The 27,392-nt window shown below is 38.0% G+C and overlaps 1 protein-coding gene and 1 long non-coding RNA gene across 4 annotated transcripts; both read right to left on the bottom strand.

Moving 5' to 3' along the window:
- Positions 1–158: 158 nt before the first annotated feature.
- LOC125489809 lies at positions 159–2,488 on the bottom strand. The gene is made up of 2 exons (XR_007267246.1): positions 2,333–2,488; positions 159–667 (listed from the first exon to the last, which is right to left on the bottom strand). It is a non-coding gene; the product is annotated as an uncharacterized LOC125489809 (long non-coding RNA).
- Positions 2,489–7,469: 4,981 nt separating this feature from the next.
- Positions 7,470–26,498, bottom strand: LOC105387213 (protein PFC0760c). Of its 3 annotated transcripts, none has more exons than XM_038108713.2 (8): positions 26,442–26,498; positions 25,237–25,277; positions 12,808–13,033; positions 11,155–11,306; positions 10,283–10,328; positions 9,185–9,265; positions 8,775–8,878; positions 7,470–8,685 (listed from the first exon to the last, which is right to left on the bottom strand). In XM_038108713.2, the coding sequence occupies exons 3-8, from the start codon at positions 13,027–13,029 to the stop codon at positions 7,782–7,784; spliced, it is 1,509 nt and encodes a 502-aa protein (XP_037964641.2). In that variant the 5' UTR covers positions 13,030–13,033; positions 25,237–25,277; positions 26,442–26,498; the 3' UTR covers positions 7,470–7,781. The 3 variants fall into 3 exon arrangements, with proteins under 3 accessions (XP_037964641.2, XP_048483004.1, XP_048483005.1); XM_048627047.1 differs by having other exon boundaries at positions 26,352–26,465; XM_048627048.1 differs by lacking the exon at positions 25,237–25,277 and having other exon boundaries at positions 26,442–26,479.
- Positions 26,499–27,392: the final 894 nt, after the last annotated feature.

Consider the following 27,392-nt stretch of genomic DNA (forward strand, 5'->3'; position numbering starts at 1 on the left):
TAGGTTATTTTTTTTTTCTTGAGACTGCCCTTTCGGGGATCACAGTCGTGAGCATTATGTATGTATGAATTTTTATTTTATTTTAGTATTCCTAATATGTTATAGTTGCGTTTATGAAATGAAATCATTCTTGAAATACCAATTAGAAATACCAAGAGTCAATCATTAATATATTTTATTATAACAAGATAATATTATGTACATTTTGAAGGCGTATACAGAGTAGAAGAATAATTTGCGGACACCCATCACCATTAATAAATAAATTTATATCGGGTGAATAAACCAAATCTCTGTTCTTTTGAGGGCCCGTTTCACAATATCTGTATAATCACCATGCCCTGTGGGATAATAGACATGCTATCACTGTTGAAAACACAATCACGAGTGACAGCACGTCTTTTACCGCACAAGTAGCATCCAGACATTGTGAAACAGGGCCTTGGTGTTTAATGTAGAAATACTTTAAACGGTTCAATTCGGTATCAGCAAGTCATCCCTACTAGAAGTCCTGGCAGGGTCTCCGTATGGGCGTGTCTTCCTTGCAGTGGTAGTCCGTGGTGGATGTCAGCGCCTCCTCGGGGTGGCGCCGCTGGTACCACACCATGCACACCAGGCAGAACAGGCACAGGATTACAAAGAATGCCAACATGAAGAGGAAATATAGCTGAAACAAGGTTCTGCAGTTAGACAAAAAAAAAAACGTTAGATTAGTTAATAAGTAGTAGGTTGTTTCAGTGGACGAGATTGTCTTGAGGCATCAGACCGATTCCGAGGTGAATGATGGCAATTCTACGAAAACACGCATAGAGTCGAATTTTAATCTAGATTTTCATGTTTTCAATAAAATTTCAATTCGTGGCTTTAGAATCAACGTTAATAAACACACCATCACGCCTTTGGAGTAAAGTCACTCTGAGAGGGGCCAGGTTCAGATGACCCTGACTCTAAAACTAAATAACGGAAGGCAAAGGTGTATTGTTATTAGGTACCTACATACTTTTTGTCACTGTTGTAGAACCAATTTGATTTGTAATTAGGTAAGTACTTTACCATTTGTAAAGCTCTCAATATTCATCGCTCACCTATTTTCAAGTTCTACCCAAGTGCTATGGGAAAATTGTGATATTTTATTCCAACTCCACTGTGGTAGATGGAAAATGGCCTATAAAATTCTGAAATTTCACTCTAATGCATAATATGTACACGATATACAAATCCACCACGAAAGCCTCTACAATCTCTACACACATTAAAGGAGAGCAAATATTAAATCACTCGTAAACACATTAATAGTATCTGATATCGTATTCGGCATGACCCATTGAGCACGGGGCAAATAATCGCTCAAATAGTTGCGGCGCGTACCCTTCGGAAAATCACGGGTCAAAATTATTATTGTTTGATGCTTTTAATGTTTTGGTTCATACCCTCGGGGAGTTCCCCGAAGTGTTGTTTGTGTTGGAGTCTGTGGTAGGACATGGGTTATTAGCAGAATCGGTACTGATGGCCTACGATATTCTTTGAAACGCCATTATACTACTAACTGAAATATTTGAGTCGCGGCTAACCACTGCCGATATTATCATTTTCCGCATGATCTATTCATAATAATTATTTGTTTATAAATAACGACAAAAACTAACCAGTATCAATATGAATGAGTATACTTAATTAATTCTCAGAGCAAATCCGAGATAGGGTAGCATCATAAAACGTACTCGATCTCAAACTCAGGACTTAGGCCCATTATCTCTAAGGACCCGCACAATAATCCATCTACAGGTCGGCCTAAGCTCAGCTTACAAGCAAACTAATTTACTTTATCTCTATAATTATGCCTCGTTATTGTCTAGTCTGGTAAATTAATTATCTTATAGCGAAATGAGTGACCGTGTTACGCGAATAAATTGAATTGATCAGTGTCTTTTTAGTTTGGTAGTGTTATACCGTAGCGAGGGTGACATCACCTCGGGATGAGCGGCCGGCCGCACATGCGCTTTGCAAAGTAAACAAAAGCTAATCTTGAGACTTTTGTTATTCGATTGTAATATTAACGACATGAAAATTATAAATTTTAACGTCGATTGAATTAATGATCAATGATTTTTTTGTTTTATTTGTAAATTTCAATGTAGAAACAAAAACATTGTACTGAACTAATTAATTTTAATCAACTTAAAGAGAGCAAACGTGCATGGTATACTCCATATCTACTTACTACAACTATATGTATTTTTAATCTTCATCAAACGTTCGTAACGAATCTACAACTTACTAAAATGGGCTTCTAGCAAACCAAACACGACAAAAAAGTTTAAAAAAAACTTACCCCAAAATAGTAAAAAAGCGTTTCGTAGGCCGTCATGGCTGAGCCCGTATGAATCTAAGAAGTCACTGAAAGATTTTTGCGGCATTTTGCCAACTCGAGTCTCGCCCCATTGTGCTGTCCTATCGATTCCTAGCCTATGGTGTGTGGGATGTTGTCTGCCTGATGTTGCAAGTATAACTGTGACTGATCGGCGGGAAGGGTTAAATGGGGGGAGAGTTCTGACGTCACAGCTGTGGTGAGCTAATGGGACATTAAATTAAATAAATTGCAGTGATGTTTGTTTGAGGCGTAGTGATTGTAAGTAGCATTGTGTCTGACAGAATTTGGGTCTTACTTTTCAAACTGATTTTTTACTGTAAGTTTTGTTAACATGTCATAGATGAATCCACTGTCTTCTGGGCACGGTACCCAACTACAAATTGTTAGGAAACATGTTGGACCAAAATACACGTTGCAACATCGCTTATGTTAATTTCGGGAATTTTGTAACTGTTCCCGGAATTTTCATCCAGTTGTTTCGAGTTTTGGAGGGAAATATGCAAAAATGGAGGGCGTGTACAACTGCATGCAATGTGAGGCCACATATATATTGGGGTAGCAATCAGTGTGCGCGAACAAAACTCTTTTAAAAGGAGAAATATACAGATTCCTGTGCGCCAGTGTGTTAGTTATAATGCCAATTGCACCAAACTTCTCTTGTAGGTACAGTACAATACAATTGCAATACGCTAGATTGGCCTCACTAAGTTTCTCCGTTCTTATCTTTATTTCTAGTATTTATTATAGCATAAAAACCTGTGTTTACGTTATGGATAAAAAATACAGAGTATACTTGTTTTATTATAAAATGAATAAATATCCCAATAAACATAATTATTACGTATTTACACTTCCAAATTCAGCAATACACGTAAAAATGACTTTTTAGCGTAGTCAAAAGTGTATCTCTCAGTAGTGTGCGTCTCCCGCCTCTCCCTTTGATTTCCCGGCGGCTCCCCCCCCCCTCCCCCTTGCCTTAATAACCGCTATCAATTGCCGAAGTCACCGAGTTGCAATTTGTATCGACCTCGGAGACTGCAGTTTCTCCGCAAACGACTTCTCTACGAAATTATCGTTTTAAACTTTGCCAGTGCCAGCTCTTAGCGCTTTTGCTGGAGTAAATTCCTGAGAGGTTTACATCGCCCTTGCAAGCAAATACAGAATTATAGCAGTCCTTTTAAGAGTCATAGAACGTTTGGGAGTATTTCAATCGTTAATTTGTAGACTTTCAGAAAGTCCGAAATTATTATTCTAGAAATAAATGCTACTTTAACAAAATGTTAATTGGAGAGGACCTGAAATCTATTCTTGCTTGATAAATAACTAAGAAGTTTAGAGAAGCAGTAATAATAGCAGTCGTGGTTAGTGGAGCAGCTCTCTAAAATTTATCATGAAGCTAGAGTTCCAGCCACCATATTTCATATTTCTAATTTAACGGTAATAATAATACTAATTGTTTATGTGTAACTCGACGCCGCGACGTCTTGGCCTCGCCTCGTGTCATATTGTAAACATTGTTCTGTGTGAATGGAACTCCCGGATGTAGTCGAAGAATAATAGCAAATTCACTTATTGTTCTCGCCTCTCCATAGTCTCTATTGTCCCGAGCTCGTGACATTTAGAAGGCTGAGCATTACCGTTTACACGAAACACCGGCTTTCTGATTTGCTCTTGGTGTTTTCCTTCACAATTTTATCCATAGGTATAGTAGCTGCTTCCCACGATCTCAGCTTCACTTTGAAAAGTTATGGCGTGGGAATTCCCGGATAGATATTAACCAATCCAGGGTGCCAGCTTCCTACATAACAAAGTGCATTAAATTTTCTCAGGTCCTGTGAAAGCGTAAAAAGAAATGCCCATCCATACTTACAGACTTTGGCGTTTACAATACGAGCAATGAAAACGTTTCAGTGATAATTGCAAGAAATTGCTCTTAAAAGGAAAAGGATTGCTTAATGTCGCCCCCTGCAATATTGAATAGAATAGAGTAGAATAGAATAGAATACTACTTTATTGACTAAACAGAACACAAATAACAATTTATAATACAGTGAATACAACGCAATAGGCGGCCTTATCGCTAAAAGCGATCTCTTCCAGGCAACCTTTGGGTGGAGGAGAGACTAAAAGAATAAATGAGGAAGGTGTACAAATGATGTAGTAAACATTCAGTTTTAATAATAAATACTTAAATACATACATACATAATATACTCAAAGATAGAGGAAATAGTTACAAAGATTATATAATATAGAGGTACTAAAGCAAGATGGAGGAAAGATAATGTTCTTTTACCTGTTTTTTGAATGCTATATCTGTCTTCTTCTTGAAGTACATAAGTAATTGCGTGTGAGCATTTTATAAGTGGAACCTTATCATTGCTCGCGACTATATTAGTTGTATAACATTGTACAACAATACCTACTGAAGTTACAAGGCATCAAAGACACGTGAACAATTATATGACCTATATAGACCGAAAACTTTGGGTGTATCGTAAATACTTCAGAAACCTATTACAACTCCTAAGCAGGATAATAACATTGAAATGCTGACAAAAGTTCCTGCCCGCACTCTTACCCTTTTGTCCAATGAGACGTAATAAATACGGTATTATTGCCATCTCAATACTTTGAGGCGAATCAAACTTTATTCTAAGTTATTGAGGTGTATTTGAAGATATTACAGGCCATTGAGGGTTCAAGTTATGAAGAGGCTTTAAGATTGTCTGTCCATTTCTTCGATAAACTGGCTCGGAAAATGTATAGAGCGTTGAAAATAATACTAAAATAAAAAAAACATTCTCTTGTTCGACTCATGTTCCAAAATAACATTGAACAGAGTAAGTTCTCTATTATCCAAAGTGTTATTGTTTTTGCGAAAATAAGTAAGTAGGTCAGGACCGTAGAAAAATCTTCTATGATTCTATTTTAATGACCAGCCGTCGTTGTAACTGAGGTAACAGACGTAGTGGCTTTGAAAAGAGCGCAATAGCCACATCCCTAGATGTCGAAGGCCTGTCTCACTCAGCCTGTATCTAGCAACCACTCCCTGGGGACCTGTCGAACAAAGGCGTGTTCCTGAAATACACACGTACTGCCGCGCGGTACTCGGTAGGTGTTTGGCATGCCACTGCTAACCTACTCTGTATTTCATTTAACTTAACTACATCATCACGACCCATCACGTCCCCACTGCTGAGGCACGGTTCTCCTTCCAATGAAGGAAGGGTTTTTTAGGCCTAGTCAATTCCGCACGCTTGTATAAAGTTGCAGTTGCAGTACTCATAGTATTTGGTTTACTCTTTTTCTACGTATGCTGCGTACAGACCGGCCCAACGAACGCCCAACGAACGCTCAACGATGGATATTTATCATACATAATACAGGGCAGATTGCAGCAACGACGGACAACGAAACCTGATTGTTGGCGTTCGTTTGGCCGGTCTGTACCCAACTTTAGAACAAAACTTCGATGGTGGTAGTAGGTCTCGAGATTCTTAATGGTAAAGTTGAGAGTATCGACCGATGACTTGCCTATTTGCAAGTTGATTGTAATTGAGTTTGGAACTACTCACAGATCGGAATTAGCCGCGGCCATACCCGAGGATAATGGAAACTGTACTTAAGTAACTACTTAAGTGAGACTTAACTTGCCATTTCTCAAGTTTGGTTTTAATTCGAGTGGAGTAGTAAGTACTCGGTAACAATCTTGAACTTACTTAATTATTATGTTTGCTCTTTGTATCTACAGGATGTTTACATAAGATATAGGTAATATAGGTAAAATAATATATTTATAAGAGTACAGTAAGGGTTAATTCAGAATAAATTCTGAGTAGCTTCCACGACTATTGATAATTAACGTAAAAGTGTTTTGCTATTCCATACAAACTTAATACCTTTATACCTTTTAGGAGATTTAGATTTGATGGATACTTGTTCATTAGAAGTCAAATATTAATTGCATACCAATACTATTATTCTGATATACATAATATGTTAGTACACCCGAGTCCGATCTGTTCAATGATGTTAGTACCACATTAAAATTAAATAATTACAATAAATGTTCTAAAGCTACTTTCAAATCCCATATAATCCAAATGCTTGTAGATGATGCTGTTCAAGAGTGAATGATTTGTCAGAGCCGAGATATCCTACCTTTAACTATTTTATTATTATTATATATTAACTATTTTTATAAAGTATATACCTATTACTAAGTATATTATTAATATTACTTACAAAGTTTATATTTTTGTACAATATATGGATAAGCCTTTCTCCAAGTATGTTGCAGTTCTACGATTTCCTCCCACAGTTTTGCATAACACCATCCTTTCTTATGAGTACTAACTATGACACCTTTTGTAGATTACCTTTGCATATCATAATTTAGATACCTATATAATTTTCTCTTCAATTATTGTCTATTAACTAATTTTATCTGAGCGCAGCCTTTGGCAAAAACACACTAATGTCACTCAATTACTTATGTAGCATATAATATAAAATTAGATTAAGTAGTAAGTGTGCAGGTACCCGACCGTGATAATGTTTATTATTTTACATTACCTGTGTATCCTATCATTGGCCTTACTGTGTGCATATATTAAAAATTATGTTATTTAAGTTACGCTGTTGGATTCGTAAATAAATAAAATAAAAATAAAAATAAATGTCACAGTAGATAAATGACAAATTATAATAAAATTATTATTAGGAGGTGTCGTAGCAATGTTCGTAGCACACTTAGCAACTCTCGTAGCATTTAACCTTCGTAGCTTGTTCGTAGCAGCGTAGCAATATGAGATAATGCTTTTGTCATAAATAAATAATACCTGTAAATGTTTTCTGTTCGATGACAAGAATGTTTTTGTCTTAGTACTTATCAATGTTATTGCACTAACTGAAAGGTTAATGGTGAAATATGCCTTATAATTATGTATACTTACTTAATGTATTTCATTCACGCTTTGGACCAGGCTGAACTACTGTGCACTTTTAGGAGTAAAGTAATATTGTTCGTGATATTTATTAACTGCTTCGACATAAGAACCTGATTAAGTGTATGGGCGAGTAGAAAAATATGGACGTCATAATATTTTTATTTTTATTTGAAACTTACGAGTTAATACTGAAAACTGCTAGCTGTGTTACGATGAGTATAAAAATAAAAATAAAATTTTGATAATATTTTAACTCCTAATATCACAAGTTTCATATCACAAAATCACCGTTTGAAAGAATCGGCCTAAAAATTTTCATGAAAAGGCAATGTTAATTTTACAGAACAAAAAATAATAAAAAAACTACCAACTACTAAGTATTTCAAAATATTTCTAGTCAATATTAAAAAATTAAAATAAACTTTTTGGTTTCTACAACAAACATAAATAAATTGCCTTCTATTGTTGTCTTTCTGAATCGGGGTCTTCTTCCCCAAATATTTTTTCACAGTTAGTTTCATCTTCACCTTTAGCAGTTTCAGTATTATCTTCTAACGCTTCGTTCAACACTTCATCATTTACAGGTTCATCTAGTGTTTCCGCAGCGGAATCTGAAATAGGTTCAACATCTTCATTCACATTACTATCCTCATTTCTGTCGAATTCTTCGGAAATTTCGGTGTCTATGTTACTTTCTAATGTTTCTAAATTTTCTGAAGCTTCATTTTCATTTTTGCTATCCACATTATCAACATTTTCGGTATCCTCAGTTTCATCCTTGCTTTCTATTGTATCAATATTTTCTGAAAGTTCAGATTCAAGTTTGCTTTCCACACTATCTACATTTTCAGATATGTCTTCATCGTCTTTTGAAATGTCTTCATTGTTTTCATTTTCGTGTATTTCATCAATGATTTTCCCTTCATCTTTTGAAATATTTTGAGTGTTTTCATCTTCATTATTTTTATTTGCATTTGTTTCATTATTAATTTTCCCTTCTTCTTTTGAAATATTTTCACTGTCTTCGTCCTTCGAATTATCAACATCGTTTTCTACTAAATCAGTCTCACTTTTACCTACATTTTCATTTTTAAGATCATTTGTTTCCATAGGAATCGTCTCATTTACACTTTCTTGAGGGTTTTGGTGGGGTTTTACGTCATTAGGAATAGCGCTACTTGAATTATCAGCGTTCTTTTCATCCACAGGAGGCTTTGTATCTGTTTCATTTGTATTTGGGTTAACATTCTTATCTTCTATTTCAGGATCCGCATCTCCATTGGCTGCATTTTGGAGCGTGCTGTCCAGAGATATATCCTCCTGGACTATATGACCATGGTTAGGTGGCTGGAGGAACTTGTCTCTGAAAAGTCACTTTCAAGATGAGAACCAGGAATTATTTCTTAAAGCGATTTACAAAATATAAAAAAACAGTGAAAGATGAACTCTTACTTGTGGCCATCTTCGTATTTGCTGGGGACCATGAAGCAGTTGGACTCGCGGTAGATGACGCGCCGCTTGCTCACCCACGGCCACTGCAGGCTCCAGTACGAGCTCTGCAATATTCAATTGTTTATGATGAGCCATCAAATTAAATTCATTCGAAATAATTGAATGAATATTATACTGTAGCATCAAAAACTAAACCACGTTTGCGTTGTTCAAAAATTATTTCACATGATTTTATTTATTTATTTATGAAATGATTAAATTATAAGAAGATCGTTAAGTACATGTTGTCAGTAAGAGAGCGCGCGCGCGATTTTTTTTTTTTTAAATTTCATGATATTTAGTTATGGAATATCGATTGTAATGATCTACTGATAATTATAAGAAAACAAATAACATTTAAAAATACTTACAACTTTAGCATGAACATGTCGCTTTCTCTCTCTTTCGGCTTCTTTCCGTCTCTCTTCCTCACTGTCGTAGCCGTCGTTGTCCTAAAACCAATTACATTCAATTTACATTCATTCGAGGCCAATGAAACCGGCAGTTAATAACAATAAACAGCGGCTAAAACTGTGAGAAAACAATTGACGAAAACGAAATGGCAAAACACTAGCCCGCATCGGACGAATCCAATTAAGGTAGTGCAATTTAAAAATGCAAATTAAATGCCTTCGCAGAATGGAATGAAGGAAGAGTCATTGGAGTACGTGTCCTGTACAGGGTGATAGATGCGCTCATTATGACACAGGGTGCTCTGATTGAGCGGCGCCCGCCATTAGTCTTAATGCCTCCTTTAATCTTACTCTTTGACTGATATTACTTATAGATATAATTATAATGATTAATTTTAATATAGATAAAATGTATACATTTAATAACATAGAAATAATGTATACATTTTATCTATATTAAAATTAATCATTATAATTATATCTATAAGTACATATATAACACGCTCTTCATTTTATGGAGTGTTTGTGCAGTCTCTAAGGAAATGCAATATTTGAAACACATACTTAGTATTAGGTGCACATATTTACAGTAATAAATAATCGACATATATTTATTATCAGTTTCAGCACAGTAATAGAGGGATAATTGTAAAGACTTCGTGATTTAAAAGTAATCATTATACTAACATGCATTTTGAACTTCACATAATTTTTCATCAAACGTATGAAAAACTATCTTAGGCCCGGGTCTCCTATTACGCGCCGTAAATCGCGTCCAGCGTCACGCCGTAGGCCGCGTCACGATGCTCACTACATCTACGCGCCAACGTCGGCGTGTGAGGGAGACCGCATCAGTACATTTCTATAGTGAGCATCGTGACGCGGCCTACGGCGTGACGCCGGAAGCGACCTGCGGCGTAAATAGGAGGCCTTAGCCGGAAAATAGAAAAGTCTCTGTTTATCGCCCTATTACAGGTGAACCGACAATAAGTAATGACTGTAGAAATGAGTTCTAGGCTTCATCTAATGACACTTTCATAGCATCATGCCACTCACTAGGGGATCTTCGTAGCAGAAGTAAGCATCTTCAATATCTTCAGGGCTGTATGAAAAAATATGTTAATTTATAATTTAAACTTGATTGTTACCTATTTAAATCATTTTACCCCTAAAGTCTGACCTTGTTGTGGGAAATCTGTTTGAAAACTGTTGTGGGATTGGCGACTGACTAATCTATGACTCTGATGGATCGTATCAGAAATGAGGTTATCCGTCAGAGGACTAAGGTTACCGACATAGCTGTCAAAATATGCAAGCTGAAGTGGCAGTGGGCTGGTCATATCTGCCGAAGAACCGATAACCGTTGGGGTAGACGAGTTCTCGAGTGAAGACCACGAACAGGCAAACGCAGCGTGGGACGCCCTCCTGCCCGCTGGACTGACGACCTTAGGCGGGTGGCGGGTAGTGGTTGGATGAGGAAGGCCGAGGACCGAGTGTTGTGGCGCTCCTTGGGAGAGGCCTATGTCCAGCAGTGGATGATTATTGGCTGATGATGATGACATTTCAAATTGTACAGTGTACAGTCATTCCCATAAATACGTCAGTAACACACTTTTAAGTTAGCTTTTCATGATCTATGTAGAGTAATTTTGCTAACACACTATTCTTGCTTTTTTCATCACAAGTAACTATGAATAATGTTCAATTTTCATGAAGCTTTATATAATATCCAAAACTATTTCCCATTTTATTATTAACACATAATAAAGTCAAAATAAAATGCTTTCTATTCATCGTAAAATCATATTTTTCTGTTGAAAGATTTTTTTTACAAACTACTCTGACTTCTTATTTGCCACCCACCAGCCCACCACCACGGTCCCTCAACATCATTGTGACAAGCTGACAAGATACAGGCGTGTACTCACGCGGTGACAGCGAGCCGCAGATGCACCCCACTCTCGATGATGATCTCGTGCGCCTCCTGTATGGTGAGCGTGGACGTGTCGATGTCGTTGATGCGCTTCAGCCGGTCGCCGGCGCGGATGCCCGCCTTGTCCGCGCGGCTGTCCGGCTTCACCTGGAACGGAGGGTGAGCTGAATGAATTAACTGTAGGATTGCCACTATTGAATATTAGCTAATAGCTGTTCCCGCGAGTTTCGCTTCGCCTTAAAAGGTGTTCCCGTGGGAATTCCGGGATAAAAAGTAGCCTATGTTCTTTCTCAGGATCTAGACCATAAATGTATACCAAATTTCATTCAAATCCGTTCAGTAGTTTTGGCGTGAAAGAGTAACAGACAGACAGACAGACACAGTTACTTTCGCATTTATAATATTAGTTAGGATTAAAAATCCTAGTAAAATGTGGGCTAGTAGCAAGGGGCGCATTTAAGAGGTGACAAAAGTTCTCAGTCGCGCTCGCTCTTGAGGCTGCGTGATGTGAGTGAGCGCGATGAAAAACTTTTGTCACGTCTTCATTGCGCCCCGTGCAAGCCCTTCTGATGTAAATTGTATGTTGGATCTGACCATAGAACAACGGACTCGAGTGTTCAGATGTTTGCAGGCGATCGACGCTGCTATTACGAGTATATCGGTGGTGCTTCGGAAAATTTTGAATAAAGTTTGATGATACTGCGTGTTTGGCCGAAATCGGCAAGTTTTTTATACATACTCAATTTATAAACAAAAGTATTGTATACTTATTTCAGTATGAAAACCGGTTTACAGGTTCGTGGGCTACACAGTGACAACCCTTTAGACTTATAACACCTCTCTTTTTACTTCGGGATTTAAAACAGCTATCAGTTATGCTAAGTATACCTATGTATAATGAGAACAGTACGCCAACCGAAGTTAGCGGCATAATCTCGCAACAAGGACTACACCGGTGGCAGTAAACTAACTCCCAACAACAGCTCAAATTTGGTTTCACTGCATTACAAGTGGAATGGACTGTGCGACTAGTTATTTGAATATCTCGGCGTCTGCATCGGAAAGTTATTGTTCGCTACACTGTCGACTGGTAACTTTGCATTTGAAACCGTATTGCTGGAATTACTGTTGATTTAGAATTTGAATGAATAGATGCAGGTAGTTTAACTACATAACTGCATTGTTATGAATAATATACACGGTAAATATAGCGAGAAATACAAACAGCTATACTGTTCATAGGAACTAGGTCAATCAATCAGCATCTGTACTGTGTAGCGCTGTGCAACTATGTTCAAAGTTCATTTGAACAAGTGACAAAATTGCCAATTTTTCGTCTGAAATGTATCCAGCCACCGGGAGTGGTAATGATCTTTATATTCAGTCAGTTTATTAGTAAAAATTCCGTCCTAGAAGATAACATAAGCGAACGATTTTTGCAACAAAGATGGAACTAGTCACTGCATATTAATAACTTTCTGGGCTTAATCCGGCGCCATCTTTTGCTTTATCTTCGCTTTTGTTGGGCAGATGGAAGAAGTAGTGGCTCCACAACAAAACAGAATGGACGTGAGTGGCCAGCATAGATCAGATGTTAGCGAAAAATAAAAAATAGTATGCGATACGTCAGAAGTAGAAATTTACTTACATAAGTAACCCTCAACGGCGTATTATAAAACGAGCCGCCAGCAAGATCAAACCCCCAGATGGAGTCCTCAAAGCTGACCCTCTCGTGGATGCCCTCGTTCTTGGACTCCCAGCTGGGCTTGTTGAGCTCCCCGGACAGCAGCGCGGCCTCGGCTGCCGTCAGCTTGGAGTGCCGCATGGAGATCTTCTCCTTCGGCTTCGCGGCCGACGCTTCGGACGGCATCTTGCTGTAGAATTAAAAAGGATAGCATGAACTACAGAAATCGAGTGATCAAGGGTATTGATTTTTGCCAAAAATCGTGTTTAGTGCATTTAAACACTGTTTTTTATTTTATTGTTTCACTTTTGGTTGGAATTCTGGCTTATTGGTTTATTTATCAAATAAATTATTTTCTTTATGCAATTGGTACGCATATTAAAAAGAGATTGAGCTGTGGTTAGCCCAGCAGTGCTTCGAAGCTCCGCTTTTCTTAGGCTGTGCTATGCTCCGGTTATATTAGTGTAATAATAATATAGTATATGGTACCCTCATCCGGCCGTCTGACACCAAAGTAGACCGAGTCTGTAAAATATTGTAGATTCGTAATAAATAATATATAACAGCCTAGTATACTGGACTTATAGACCACATGCAGACACCGGGCCAAAACTTTTTCTGTGGGCAGAATCTAACCGGCGCCCCGTGCCCCTGAAACAGTTTCGATGCCTAATGTAATTTATTGCCAATCTTTACTTTTACTACATGGTTTTCTGAGGGTGCAAAAAGTCTGTAGGTTTAATTGCCGATGTAGACAGAGCAGATATTTATTTAATCGGAGACCGACTGAAATGGCAATAAGAAAGAAAGTAAAGGAAAAAATACATTTATTTTAATAACAGCGCCCCCAGCTACATTGAGGCTAACATAATATGGCCAGAAAGTGGGTAAAGAAAAACCTTTAAGAGCTTACAGGCTTTAGTTGTGCGTTGTGCGATGTCATGTTCCTACGTACTAGATGTTTCTGTATAAGCCACACAGCTTCTGTGTAAACACAGCTTTTCTGTCCAAAACCATTTCTATGAAATCAAAGCTAATAGAGTGAGACAACGTTAACTTTCAACAAGTAAAAGAGAGATTTTGATTTTTAGTTGACGCCATCGCCAGTGGTATTAAATTTATTTCAGCTCATGTGGTTCCGTTTTTCAAGCTCCGATATAATATCAACTACAAAATGTACAAATGGAAAATAAAAAATACTTCAAACGAATTTTCACGAAATTCAAATATTTTCTTCTTTTTAATATATCTTTGTTTCCTTTTCCTGCCCTTCTCACTTTCATTTCCGGTCGGGGGACGCATATTATACCAATTTCCTTTTTTCTTATTTATTATCATATCTTTGTGAGCTGTACACCCATTGTTATATTTTCTTAACTTAACCAAAGTAGTATGGAAACCAGTATGGATGAACTTATCAATAAAAGTAAAAGAAACACATTTGAATAAGTCGTCATAGTACCTACATTTTTATAAGTGGAACAAAAAATGTGAGTAAGTTTGATTCATATTGTAAGTGTTTTGCTTTTGTTACTTTTTTGGAGGACGTATGCATGTTTTATAGCTGAAGATGAAAAGGGAACAACAAGACTTGTTTTCCCGTGATTAAATCGACCGTTCACTTCTTTGTTATTTTGTTTATCATTCTGTTCGCTGTTTTCCGAAGTGGATACGCATTTTCATGGGCATTTGTTTGAGTATAACAAAAATTACTTTCATTACATAATAAATTAAATTAAAATAGCCTATTGATAAATGCGTCTTCCATTATGGTTGAATAACATAATTATATATATTATTTAAGTGTATAGCGATACTGTCAAAGGCTTGGATAATTGCTAAACGGTGCGTTTTATAGTTGCTACCGTCGCGTCGCTCGCTCCACGTACAAACATGCAATATTATGATGTTTGCAATCAGTGCCGCTATACGTTTGTAATTAATGTACAAAACTAACAGATACCTTTTCATTAATCATGACATGGAATTCAGAAAATTAATATAATTCACCAAAAACAAACATCGTTCATGTCTACGGTATAATTTATTTTAGTTTAGAACAGCTGGACCTAGATCTGTTCTAGTGCATTATTTATTTATTTTCAGTTGTTACATGATCAGGATTGTTCTTAGTCATACTCCGTGTTTTGTCTGGAAAAATTTAAAAACAAAACGTAGTTCTTATATACTTAGCTATATTTTATTTATCAAGTGCTTATATCTAAAAAAATAGGAAAATTTGAGTATAACATGACTATGTCATCAATGGGTTTAAACGAGACAGTAGGTATATTTTTCAACATTCGTTCTCTGAAAGTACCTAGATCTGATTTTCCTGAAAAGAGGCATGAAAAAAGCACTTTACATGCCCGGGAAAAAATTCTTTCTGGTATCTAAAATGCGATGAATGATGATGAATTTCATGCTAAACCGATTTTACTTGTAATGCTAGTAAGGGAATCTTTTTGTTCTTGATTTACACAATTTTCGTTTTATTTTATTATTTTATGTAATGAAAAGGATAGTGTTGACCACGGACTAAACAACCGGCTTTCACCCCTTGGGTAACAATGTTTATAAAACATGACGTTATTATGTTGTAGGTGTGCTCGTTTCAACATTTTCACGAGCTTTCATATTTTATGTACATAAAGGATTAATTCCCAAAAGCCAATACTTATTAACCATTTTCGCATGAAACAGAAATACTGCGACAGGGTGATTGATCGAAATGTAAGTTAATAAAAATTTAAAACCAATCTAGCAACTTGTCGCATCAAGTAGCAGGACTTTTTTTTTTTTTTTTTTTTTTTTTCACACACGGCCATCCGACCCCAAGCTAGGCAGAACCTGTGTTATGGGTGTCGGACAGCTGATATATCTACACAAATACATAGATAGATAGATACTAAATATAAATATCAACACCCAAGACCCGAGTACAAATATCTGTCTTTAAACAAATATCTGCCCCAGCCGGGAATCGAACCCGGGACCTTCGGCTCAGTAATCAGGGTCACTAACCACTACGCCATTCGGTCGTCAAAGACTGGACGTGGCGCGGCCATGAGTGCAGGCTCCGAGCGATCAAACGAGTTTTTTTTTTCTTTCTTTTAAGATTTTCTTTTTATTGTTTTTAGGTAACGTAGATACATATCACACTAAGTACACTCACGTGCAAAGAAACAGTTCCACTTCCGAAAGTCAGACACCAAATGGGCCCAATTTTTTTTTAAATAGTCGGTACTTTTGACAAAATATTTAACTTTTTTGTTGGTAATATACTGACGCACCGTTAAATGTAATTAAAGATTGCAAAAGGCGTCATTGAGTTAGTTTTTTTCGTTAAAGAGTAGGTAATTTGGGGATTTTTTAAATGGAACTTTTTCATTGCCCGTGAGTTAGTTATGGAGAAACGGCGTCGGCAATGCCGATGAAGTTCTATTGCACTTGTGTGAATTTCTATACAAAGAAAACTGAATTCGTTGCATCCTTTGCGTACGATTACCTTAAAAGTTCGTTCATTGATACATGCCTACATTCCGTTAAGTTGAAAGCACACGCACGGTCGCACGTCCACAAACATAACTTCTCCTAGTTTAAAAGTTGCAAGTTAAGTTTAGAATGTATATGTCACTATATAGCCCGTCACAGACTTAGCTATAATATATATTAATATTTTTATAGCTAGGCATATTAATATATATTTTCTATACATTTTCGCAGTGACCGCACACTCAGCTATAATATATATTTCTGTGAAGTCACCAATTGTACGGTATATTAATATATATTATACCTAGGTCTGTGACGGGCTTATTGCTTAGAAAATCTTCAACCTATTTTCATAGATGGCCGCTGGCGTTCGTGGCAACATTCGGAGTTCCATTTTTTTATCATAAATCAATAAAGTATTTGCCAGACAAGAATTTTCAATTAGCAATTTCACTTTTGCGTATTAAAATTTCCAATCTTTTTCAATTTATATTCAGCTTAGACGATTCAACGGGTCAAGTCTCCACAATTATGCTCGGCGGTAGTCGTTAATTCTGTTCTTCTTAGTAGTTACACCAATCGATGCCTTGTCTTGTCTTGTCATGCGTTTTTGAACACTAAAATAGGGGTAGCAATAACAGCTCCGACTAAAATACTAAACGAGCTTTTAGCCTTGCCGAAAGTACTAATTTACCTACAAAGTAGGTGGTGGACGTTAATTTATTCGGTGAAATTGTTTTTTATAGTTGCGAGTCACGAGTCACTTATGTACGTCCCCACTGCTGGGACACGAGTCTCCTTCCAATGAAGGAAGGGTTTAGGCCTAGTCCACCACGCTTTTATAGTCGCAACAATTATTATTCTCCGAAACACCACATTAATCCTAATAAAAAAATAACTTAAATGGATGAAATTGAACGGTGAACGTAATGAATAAATAAGTGAGGAGTAGAGAGTACTGAATGGTCGTTTAGCCACGCTCGCTCACGGACGGGTGGGCACGCCACCGTCCGCGGCCAGGGGTCACTCTATACTAAGAAAAAAAATGAATATCTATGTAAGAGTAGGAACATAGGTATTGACTATGGTCTGTTCCTTTTATAAACTCTCTGGTAAATATGGCGTTTAGCAACAAAGATTGTTCTTTCGATTCTTGGGTATTAAATAAAATAAATAACGTTGTTACAAGTGCATCCGGCGGTTTTATTTTTATCCCACATCTATGCAAAATAACAGCTTTATACCTTTGCGAACTGTGAACCATGCGTGTGCAATGCACACGAGGTGTTGGAAGCTTGCAGATATGTAAAACGTATCGTTGAAAATAATATATTAAATTTATGTACCCATGTATACAGAAAGTGTTACAGAAAGAGCCCCCCTTATCCGAACGGAGAGTAGTTTGTAAAAATTGATGTTCATCCGAAAATTTTATATTTATACGATGAATAAAAATATTTGACCTTGACTTTATACAATAATAATTACTAACACAAAATTAAGAATTAAAGTACTACCGGTATACCAGGGTTTATATGTGAATATATTTGGCATACCTACTGTATTTTTGTAAGTATGTTACAATAATAACATCCCAGATAAAATTGTACATGCAAATCTTATTTTGTTTACCGAGTAAGGATTTCAGCAATCGTCGAAGTTTTTGCATAAACACGCCAAAAAAGTGCGACATTTTTTATCCACTCGACGACGTTTATCGTATAACTCTTAATTTGTTTTGTTTGGGTCGGATTTGAAGTTATTTGAGAGTTTTACGGTTTTTAGCGAATAAGAATATTTTTATAGCTTACACTTTCTTTTGTCAAGATTTTTTGAGGTCATTTACATAAGATGTACATACGATGTACATGTATTAGATGTATCTGCTCTGATTGTATGTTTTTCTTGTCTTAACATTGAGAAAATTACCTTATATATAATATTATTAATAAACAGTAATAATCTTTATTTCAAATAAAGTTTAACGAGAAAATATAGGTAAGTACTTAAGTAAATTTTAACATACCTCTGTGGTGTTTGGCCTTTTTGATAAAAGATTGTTTATAGTTTGTTGATATGTTTAGGTAGTCTATTACCGAATAGAGGAATGGTGAACAGCAAACTCGTATATTATTTCCCAAAATATCACATTGGCGACAAATAAGAGCTCACGCAGTGTAATAATAATAGGTTAGTGCATTTTACGTGAGCTGAAAGTAAATACAAGCGCAAATGTGTGGTAACCAAAATTTTGACCAGAACCGTCGAGTCGTGTGGCGAAGATTGAAAAGCCGGTTTGTTTAGTTCTGCTCAGCGAACGACAACCGAGCGAGGCCACCGATGCAGCAGGCCTTAAGAGGAGAGCTGTGCTGCCGACGGAGTTGGTCGAAATCACCGGGTCGTAGAGGGCTTGGCCTTCCCAAAGAAGCTGACAATGCGGAGTAAAAGGCTCTAATGGCATTGCCAGAGAGGGGACTGGCTGAGTGGGCGACTCGAGTGCGGAGTTTGGCGCAGTAGGAGAAGGAGCGGAGAGTGAGCGGGCCTGATGGAACACAATGACTCCTGGCACAGAAGTACAGCTGTAGAGGGGGAGGAGGGCGGAGAGGATGCTGCTCCTCAGCCGCCAGGAGGGACAGTGGACAGCCAGTGCATAGAGATTTTGAATTGTTTATTCTTTGATATTTATGTTTATTCAATGTATTGACTTTGTAATGGTTTATTGAGTTTTATGTTATATTATTTTATAAATAGTAGGGGAGGTATGTGGTGTTTGGCCTTTTTGATAAAAGATTGTTTATAGTTTGTTGATATGTTTAGGTAGTCTATTACCGAATAGAGGAATGGTGAACAGCAAACTCGTATATTATGTAGTCTGAGCCTATCTGAAACCTAGTTAAACATTGTGAGATATGGCGTTTCGACTTTCTCCGTGTTCGGCATCATAAGGGTCACAGTGACAGTTAAATAAAGTCAATTTTTCTCTCCACCTTTAGTTTGCAAGGTGCGGGTGCCTATATAAATAGAGTGAGTCGCCCGCGCGCCTCAGTTGGTTTTTGATTTTTGAAGTGAACACTTCGGCAAAATGGCTCAATGTAGCCACGGTTCTCGTCGGCTTCGCTCCGAACGGGGAAAAATATAATATTGAATTTGCGGAGTCCTCGCTGCCGGGAGCAGCGTGATGCGGACCAGGCGGCGCGGGGCGCGGCCACCGCGACACGTGGCGTCGGGGAGCGGGACCTGCCGGCTGCTGCGCACGCAGCCATTGCTGAGGATTTCGCAACGAAGGTTTGAGTTGATAAGCCGTGAGTAAAATGCTATTATTTACTGCTTTTAAAAGCTCAGCCACTGGTCATAATGCTCCGGCGCTTGGGGTTTTTATCCCACGCAGTAGGGTCCGATTCAATAGTCGTGGTGATGATTGATCACATATTCCGGTCCTACTAGTGGCGCTTGAGCTAGATACTTACATTAATGACCGCTTTAAGTAAAGCATATGTTAATTTTATACAGGAAAAAATAATAAAAATATATTTTTCTACCCTCAATTTCTAATATTTTTAGAAAACAGTTGATAAAAACTTTGCTATTACAATAATGCACTTGATTATAGCTTATGTAAGGCTTTACAAACAGGAGCTTTCCAGGACCGTCATAGGATTTTTTACAGGAAGCACGTGGCTCCGAGTTTCAGTATGTTGGGACATTGTGGCATGTGCGGCAAGTAATGTGATCCGCCGGTACCTACCCGCTGAAGGGTAGGCAGGCCGATTCGGTGAAATTGAAGTTTCGTGTAACCTGCACCCGGCCCTGTGCTTCCGCGCTGGCCGCCGTCTCGTGCCACCTGCATCGCAGCGTACACCCGGCCCGGCGCTCCTGCCCTGGCCACCGGTTCGTGCCACCTGCATCGCAGCATACACCCGGCCCTGTGCTCCTGCGCTAGCCGCCGTCTCGTGCCACCTGCATCGCAGCGTACACCCGGTCCTGGCCCTGGCCACCGGTTTGTGGTACCTGCATCGCTGCATAGACCCAGCCATGCACTCCTGCCCTGGCGGCTGTACACCAGGTCCTGGCCCTGGCCACCGTTTTGTGCCACCTGCATCGCAGCGTACACCCGGTCCTGGCCCTGGCCACCGGTTTGTGCTACCTGCATCGCTGCATAGACCCAGCTATGCACTCCTGCCCTGGCGGCTGTGTTGTCCCACCTGCATCGCTGCGCACACCTGGCACTCCTGTTCTGGTTGCCAGATCCAAACGCCCCCTGTCTGGGAAGAGATTTTATGCTCAGCGGAACCGCCTGCACTATTGCTAGCACGGTCATCATCATCATCAGCCATCATTATGAGTGACTTATTTAGAAGGTATCGAGTAACGTGCGCTATTCATCAGTGATTTTCGCATATGCAGACGAACGTTTACTGCCAAGGTTGGTCATGTTAGCCATACAAGGGCACACCAACGAAGCCTGAGTAACCACCTGCAGTCGCCGTAGCCGCATCGGCATGGATGACGACAAATCGGGTAACGTGCACCGCTTCTAAAAGTGTTATAGCACTTCAATTTGATGCCTCCGCTGAGGTAGGGTATTCTATTAAAGCAGCTTTCTTCTGAACTACCCAAAGTGACCTGCAGACTGCTCCTGGGGATAGTTGTGCAATCAATTTTTTATTTCGATGTCTCTGCTGAAGAAACTGTCTAATGCAGCTTTTGTTCTAAACTGCCTAAAGATCATTGGACTGCTCATGGGAATGGTGACGCACGGTAAGTACAGGAGCGTTACTCTATACTGATGAGAAACGAACGAACGAGAGCTGTCGTGCAATCGGCACGTTTAATACCTACATACAAACAGATAGAGCGGCTCGCGCCGCAGTGCACTGAAAGTTCGTTTTTCGTCATATAAAGTGACCCCCCCCAGACACTATCTTAAGTGTCATGACACATCGGCAGATTCCAGCTTTGAGTCTTTTCTTTTCTCGGCTGTGAGCAAAGTGAATCCCACCGGCGAGTGTTCAACCTAAAAGCACTGAGCTAATTCCTGATTTCGTGAAAGTCGCTGTTGCTATACCATACCGCTTCACAAGTTACCGAATTTATTATGATCCTACTGTCGGGTGATCATGATCGGAGTGTCATCGCGGTTTCTGAGTGGCACCATATTAGCTGTCTTCCTTATGTCCCAGTGGATTGTGAGTGTATCCGAGCTCTTTGTTGAAAAATGCGTGAACCTCCTACGCAGCAGCTGTCTACTAGTTGTGTATCGAATAAATCGAGTAACGGTGCTCTTGCACGAGACGACTACCTTTTGGTAAAATTATAACTTCCACTATTCTGGGAACATGCATATACCTACTGTGTACTGTGTATCACATCACGTGTAGCCGCAGCCCTACTCAATGTACGGGGCTAGATAATAAACAATGGCAGTCGTCATTAAATTTCTATAAATTTCGAAGGTCATCATTTGGAGCACAATCCAAAGGGTGAAAGTACCTATTCATGCCTAAACGGCTTCTCTAATGAAAATGTATTTTTAATTCGATTCTGGCGCAAACGTTTCATAACTATTTTTCAACACTGTATCTGCTGAAACTACTTAGACTGACTGGTTAAGATGCAGACGTGCCGTTTTCACAATTCCATTTTGAGTAATCCTCAACTGTTTTATGGATCTTTCAGTTAGTTACGTAACTAGTTACCAAGTAAAAAATTACTTGTGTCAGGCTCGTACTCGCATCTCATTTAGGAGCTCCCTGGCCTCTAGCTGAAGGCTAGAACTCGTATATATATCTACCAAGCTAGTACAGAGCTATAACCGGGCAGCGGTGACGTGGTAGCTGCTTGATTTATTAGAGTTTGCTGAAAACTTTCTAAATAAGTAATAATTATTAGTCATAATATTAACTCTTCGCAGTTCTTTCAGAATGCAATACCAGGTCGCTGGAGTAGGTAACCTTCCTTAGCTGGACAACAACAACAAGAAGCCTTTTTGTTTTAATGAATGTCACAGTTATTCGCTGTTCCACTCTCATATCGATGTCCAAGGAATTTTTCTTGGGTATAGCTAACTACCTAAGTTTACCTACAGATAGCCGCAAGCTATCTGCTGTTGGCGAACTGTCAGTTCTCAGGCTCGAGGTGGCTCGTCCAACTGTCCATGTTCCCGCCACCGTGATTGTTGCTTCCACAGATTAGAGAGTCTATGTTGGCTGTCGTTGCATCAGGTCTGATCAGGTACAACTAACATCTTTACGTACCATCTTTATTTAATCGAGCTATTTTGTTTTATCTAGGTTGACTTAATGGTTTTAAAATCGAACCTACAACAATGTAAGTAGGTACCTACCTACGTACCTTTGAAGTTGCAACAAGGCGAAGCCTTAAGGTTTTGGCCGAGACCTGCCCTTAGTGTTGACGAACATACCTAAAGGTGACCTTGTTAATGTTTTTCATATGAAGTACTGAACATTTTACTTATCCTGGTGGCATGACTGATCATTTACTTACCCAGTTAAGACATGTTAGCCGGGTTTCATTTATCAACTATTATAATTGTTATTGTTGTATTAATCAATCTTTATTAATTGATGTCATCTACCAAGGAATGCTGCCAGAGCTCATAATATTCACACATGATGATACAGAATGATAGTAGCCCACAAAATCGGTGCAAAGGCTTATAAAATAACTTTCCTTCCTAGTAGGACTGCACAGGAACTCGTTAACCGCCGAGTTAGTTAGAATACAAAATTAGACTGTGAATGTAGTGACCTGCATCATGTTTTGAAAAACTGAATACTTAGTTATCCGCCAGTGTCACAGCCTTCATCTAATCTTTTCCAGTAGCTGATGAGGCTGAGATATTTAGTAAAATTATCTTCCCTTCAAGCACCACTCCTCGTTCCAAGGACTAGATGCCGCGCCAGGTGTTGCAGGCCGTGTCGTCGTACAGGGCTGACTGAGCAGGTCCTCGAGGCTCCACGGTCGGCTGCTGCATTTCTGAGGTCAGTCCAGAATTACATACCCTCGTCAGCATGTGCTGACCTGAGCCCCAGCGGCCTGGATCGATATTCTACATTTTACAGCTTTTAAATATTGTTGCAAAGTATTTCACTGGTTCCATCCATTCGGCTAGTGTATGTTAAAAATATTTCCTTGACAATAACAAGATTTTGATCAATAATTACTTATAAGTATTGCTTTCGAAGAGGCACTGTGTGTATCCATATGTATAAATACCTACCTATATTTAGGTATATACCTTCCATAACTTTCTGACAAGTCAGGAATAATAAGGAAGTACTTAAGTCTTATGTATACTTATACCTTTCTTTTTAGTATATCTATTACCTAGAAATCTATGCATTATAAATTTATAGATTCAAATATTTATCTACTTATACACTCATCAGTAGCTTATGGGTCACAGTTGGTTTTCTCTCCACCATGCGATAATAAACACATCTCACAATGTTTAACTAGGTTTCAGATAGGCTCAGACTACATAATAGACGCATTTTTCCTGAAATAAAAATGACATATTGTGTATCTAGCCTATCTGAAACCTAGTCATTTCTGCATGGTGATATTACAACTGAGGCGCGCGGGCGACTCACTCTATTTATATAGGCACCCGCACCTTGCAAACTAAAGGTGGAGAGAAAAATTGACTTTATTTAACTGTCACTGTGACCCTTATGATGCCGAACACGGAGAAAGTCGAAACGCCATATCTCACAATGTTTAACTAGGTTTCAGATAGGCTAGATACATAATATGTCATTTTTATTTCAGGAAAAATGCGTCTATTATTTCCCTAAATATCACAACCTCACACAAGGACAAATTCTGAGTTCGAAAGAAAAATATAAAGTATAAGTACCTATATTATATCAGTAACTATACGAGAAATTCCAAATTAATTAATTCCATAAAATTGTTCTACTTCGTTATTACCCATGGTCTAATTCACTGATACCTTATTTGAATTGCAAATATTAGCGAGCTTTGTACCTAATTTCAAATTACATCTGGCACAAAATTAAAGGGATTTATTTACTTTTGATTATTTTTATAATACATAATTGAAAGCAGTGGAAAATATGAACTGTTTAAATATTAGGTTTTTCACTTTAAAAACCTAAACGTATGTAGATATTTAGAAATGGTTGTTTTATTTGTAGTCTATGAATGTAGTCTGCCTTGTAGAAGAAGAAATTTGTCTAAGAAGTTCCTAAAGCCAGTTTTTGCATCCGTAGCCAATTTTAAGCATTAGTCAAGTCACTTGTCAAGCATGATAGCAACATAATAAATTTTGTATTAACCAATGGTTCTTACCTATAATTCAATAAATAAAATAAATAAATATAACTAAGTTTCGAAAAACCGGCCCTAACTACCAGTTTCAATAACTCTATCTATCGATAGCTCACAGTTACTTTCATTTATGATTTTGACAGAATGCAAATTTTTAGCTGTCAAAACCGTATGATAGTAACTGTCAGCAATCGATAGATATAGTATTGAAACTTGCAGTTAGTCATATATGACAACCCATTCATTAGTTAATTCAATGTCGGTGCACGTCTGCTTTACTCTTTAGTATTAAGACGGGTATAGGTATATTTATAAAACTATTCATTTTCGTTTTCATACATAAAAATCTGTTCTACCAAATACTTTCTGATATCATCAGAACTTGCAAAACTTAGAAGAAAAATAAAAACACTATTTAATCAAACACTCACTAACCTTCTACCGCTATTAGATCCGTTACATTTATCACACTGAATTAAACTAACCCTTGGAACGAGCGCTGTGGACCCATAGACAATAGTTCCAAATCAAATACCGGCCGAAATCAATCGGTTCCGAATTCAAATGAGCCAATAGAGAACCCACCTTTATCTGTCGGACGCCGCGGCTCGGGCTATGCGGGCGAACTGCGAATTCAAAAATCGAACTTAGAAAACATTAAGAATACTGGCTTAATATATGAAATTTCGTTTTTATTTTTATGAAAGTCCCGACCTACTGTTCTTTAATAAGTAATTGTTCTAAGGAATGAAAAAATGCGGCTGCCGTTATGATTGGGGTTATAGTATGTTAGTTGAAATTATTTAATACATTAATTTATGCAAGTAAATGATAAAATAGTGAAACATGCTGTCAGATTACATGGCATATCAAAGAGAGCTTAGAGTCGCAACGCGTGTGTATAGAGCCCACGCCCCACCGAGTATACTAAATATTCCTTCTTTCTGCATACTAAATAGTCTGTAAACAAACCACTCTCATGTTAAATTATTCCTAAAACGTTATGTTTAGTTTCCGCCCGTTGATCCTTTAATCGCCACACACACACACGCACATAATATGTCAGTAAAGTAGTCACATACTCGTAGTACACAGGATGCTAATTAAATTATATATCCCCCATTTTAGGTTTATGTGAAAATTTAAATCTATTCTATGACACACTTTCGCAGAGCAATACCAGTTTTGCAACTAAAATATGTACACTCACGAGCAATGGACAGTTCCACTTAAAAAATGCGGACAGTAAATGTCCCCAATTTTTTTTAAACATGTAATTTATAATTTAATCCTATATAACTAATTGAGTTTTTAGTTGGTTTGATTCTGATGCGCCTTTAAATGTTATTCAATATTGCAGACAAATTCTTTAAGCTAGCTTTTTCCGTTTAGGAATAATTTCGTGATTTTCTCACTGTAACATTTTCGCTGCTCGTGAGTGTATATTAGGCCCGAATTCATAGAACTTACAAAAATTACACAGTACTCGACTTTTTATCTTACGAAACACTAGTTTGTGTGTTTCGCTCCGATTTCTTATTCTTCTAAAACCCTTTTCTATAGTTCTGTGAATAGGGGGGTTTTGAAGGACGGGTTTACTTGTTCGCATCCGAAAAAATATAATTAAGATTGCAACATAGGTACTCAAAGTTACATCCTTCTAGTAAAAACACACAAAAAACTTGCAAATAAAAACAAACCATCAACCGAAAGCCTTCAAACCGTCAAAAGCACATCCAGCGGCACTGCACAAAAATGAACATAACCAATTAAGAAAAGCACAAAATTACCTAACAAGAAATGAAAGATGGCGGCGTATGGTACCCGATTGCCCTCTGTCAATCGACTGTGAGATTGGCTATTGATTTAGCGCGACGTGGGCGGGCCCGCTATGTGTGCACTCCCGCGCACCCGGCCCACTTGCACCGAACTAACTACAGTTTATAGTTAACTGAGGTTTACACTTGCTGCCGCTAGAAGGGTTCGTTATCGACGTAGTTTAACGTCACTATATTGTGATTCGCGATAAATACGGTGCTGTGATTGGTGGGACGGGCATTAAACGACTTTATCGACGTCGATAACGAACCCGTGTAGCGGCCGCATAGCTTGGGGTTTGTCACTGCGGCAAAAGGATCATCTTGCCACATTAGGTTGTCAGTTGCTGACTACCGGGCGCGCAGGACGTATAGAAGGTATTTCCGGCACACACATTTTGAAGTATAAAGATATACCAACATTTTCTAGGGAAATTCCCGTTAAACGACTGTGAATTTACATACTTGCTCAGTATCTTGTTTTCACAGTGAATCAACTCTGGAATCGCGAAAATACACCATCCCTTCGATCCATACATTCTAATTGATACGACGTAGATAAGGAAGCAACAGTTTTTTTAATTATATATTAAGTTGTACAGTATGACGATGACCTACATCAAAATCCATCCTATTACGAGTTATAAGTATAAGTTGATTTAATCAAAGTTGAATTCTTAATGATATTTTTAACAACTTTAGAAATTTAAATAAAAAAGCCAAGTTAAATTTGCCAAATAAAATAAATTGAAGGGACAAACGGAAATCGGTCAAAAACAAAACCGGCCACGCAAAGTGAAAGAAATTCATTTTTAATTTTCTTTTCCTGTTTAACGAAACACAACAGCAGCGAGAGTAAACGTAGGAATCAGTTTGTAATAAATATAAATCGAGGAAATAATTGGATTATAAGGAAAAGCTTGT

Source organism: Plutella xylostella, chromosome 17 (genome assembly GCF_932276165.1).
Source record: "Plutella xylostella chromosome 17, ilPluXylo3.1, whole genome shotgun sequence".
In the NCBI taxonomy this organism is placed as follows: Eukaryota; Metazoa; Arthropoda; class Insecta; order Lepidoptera; family Plutellidae; genus Plutella; species Plutella xylostella.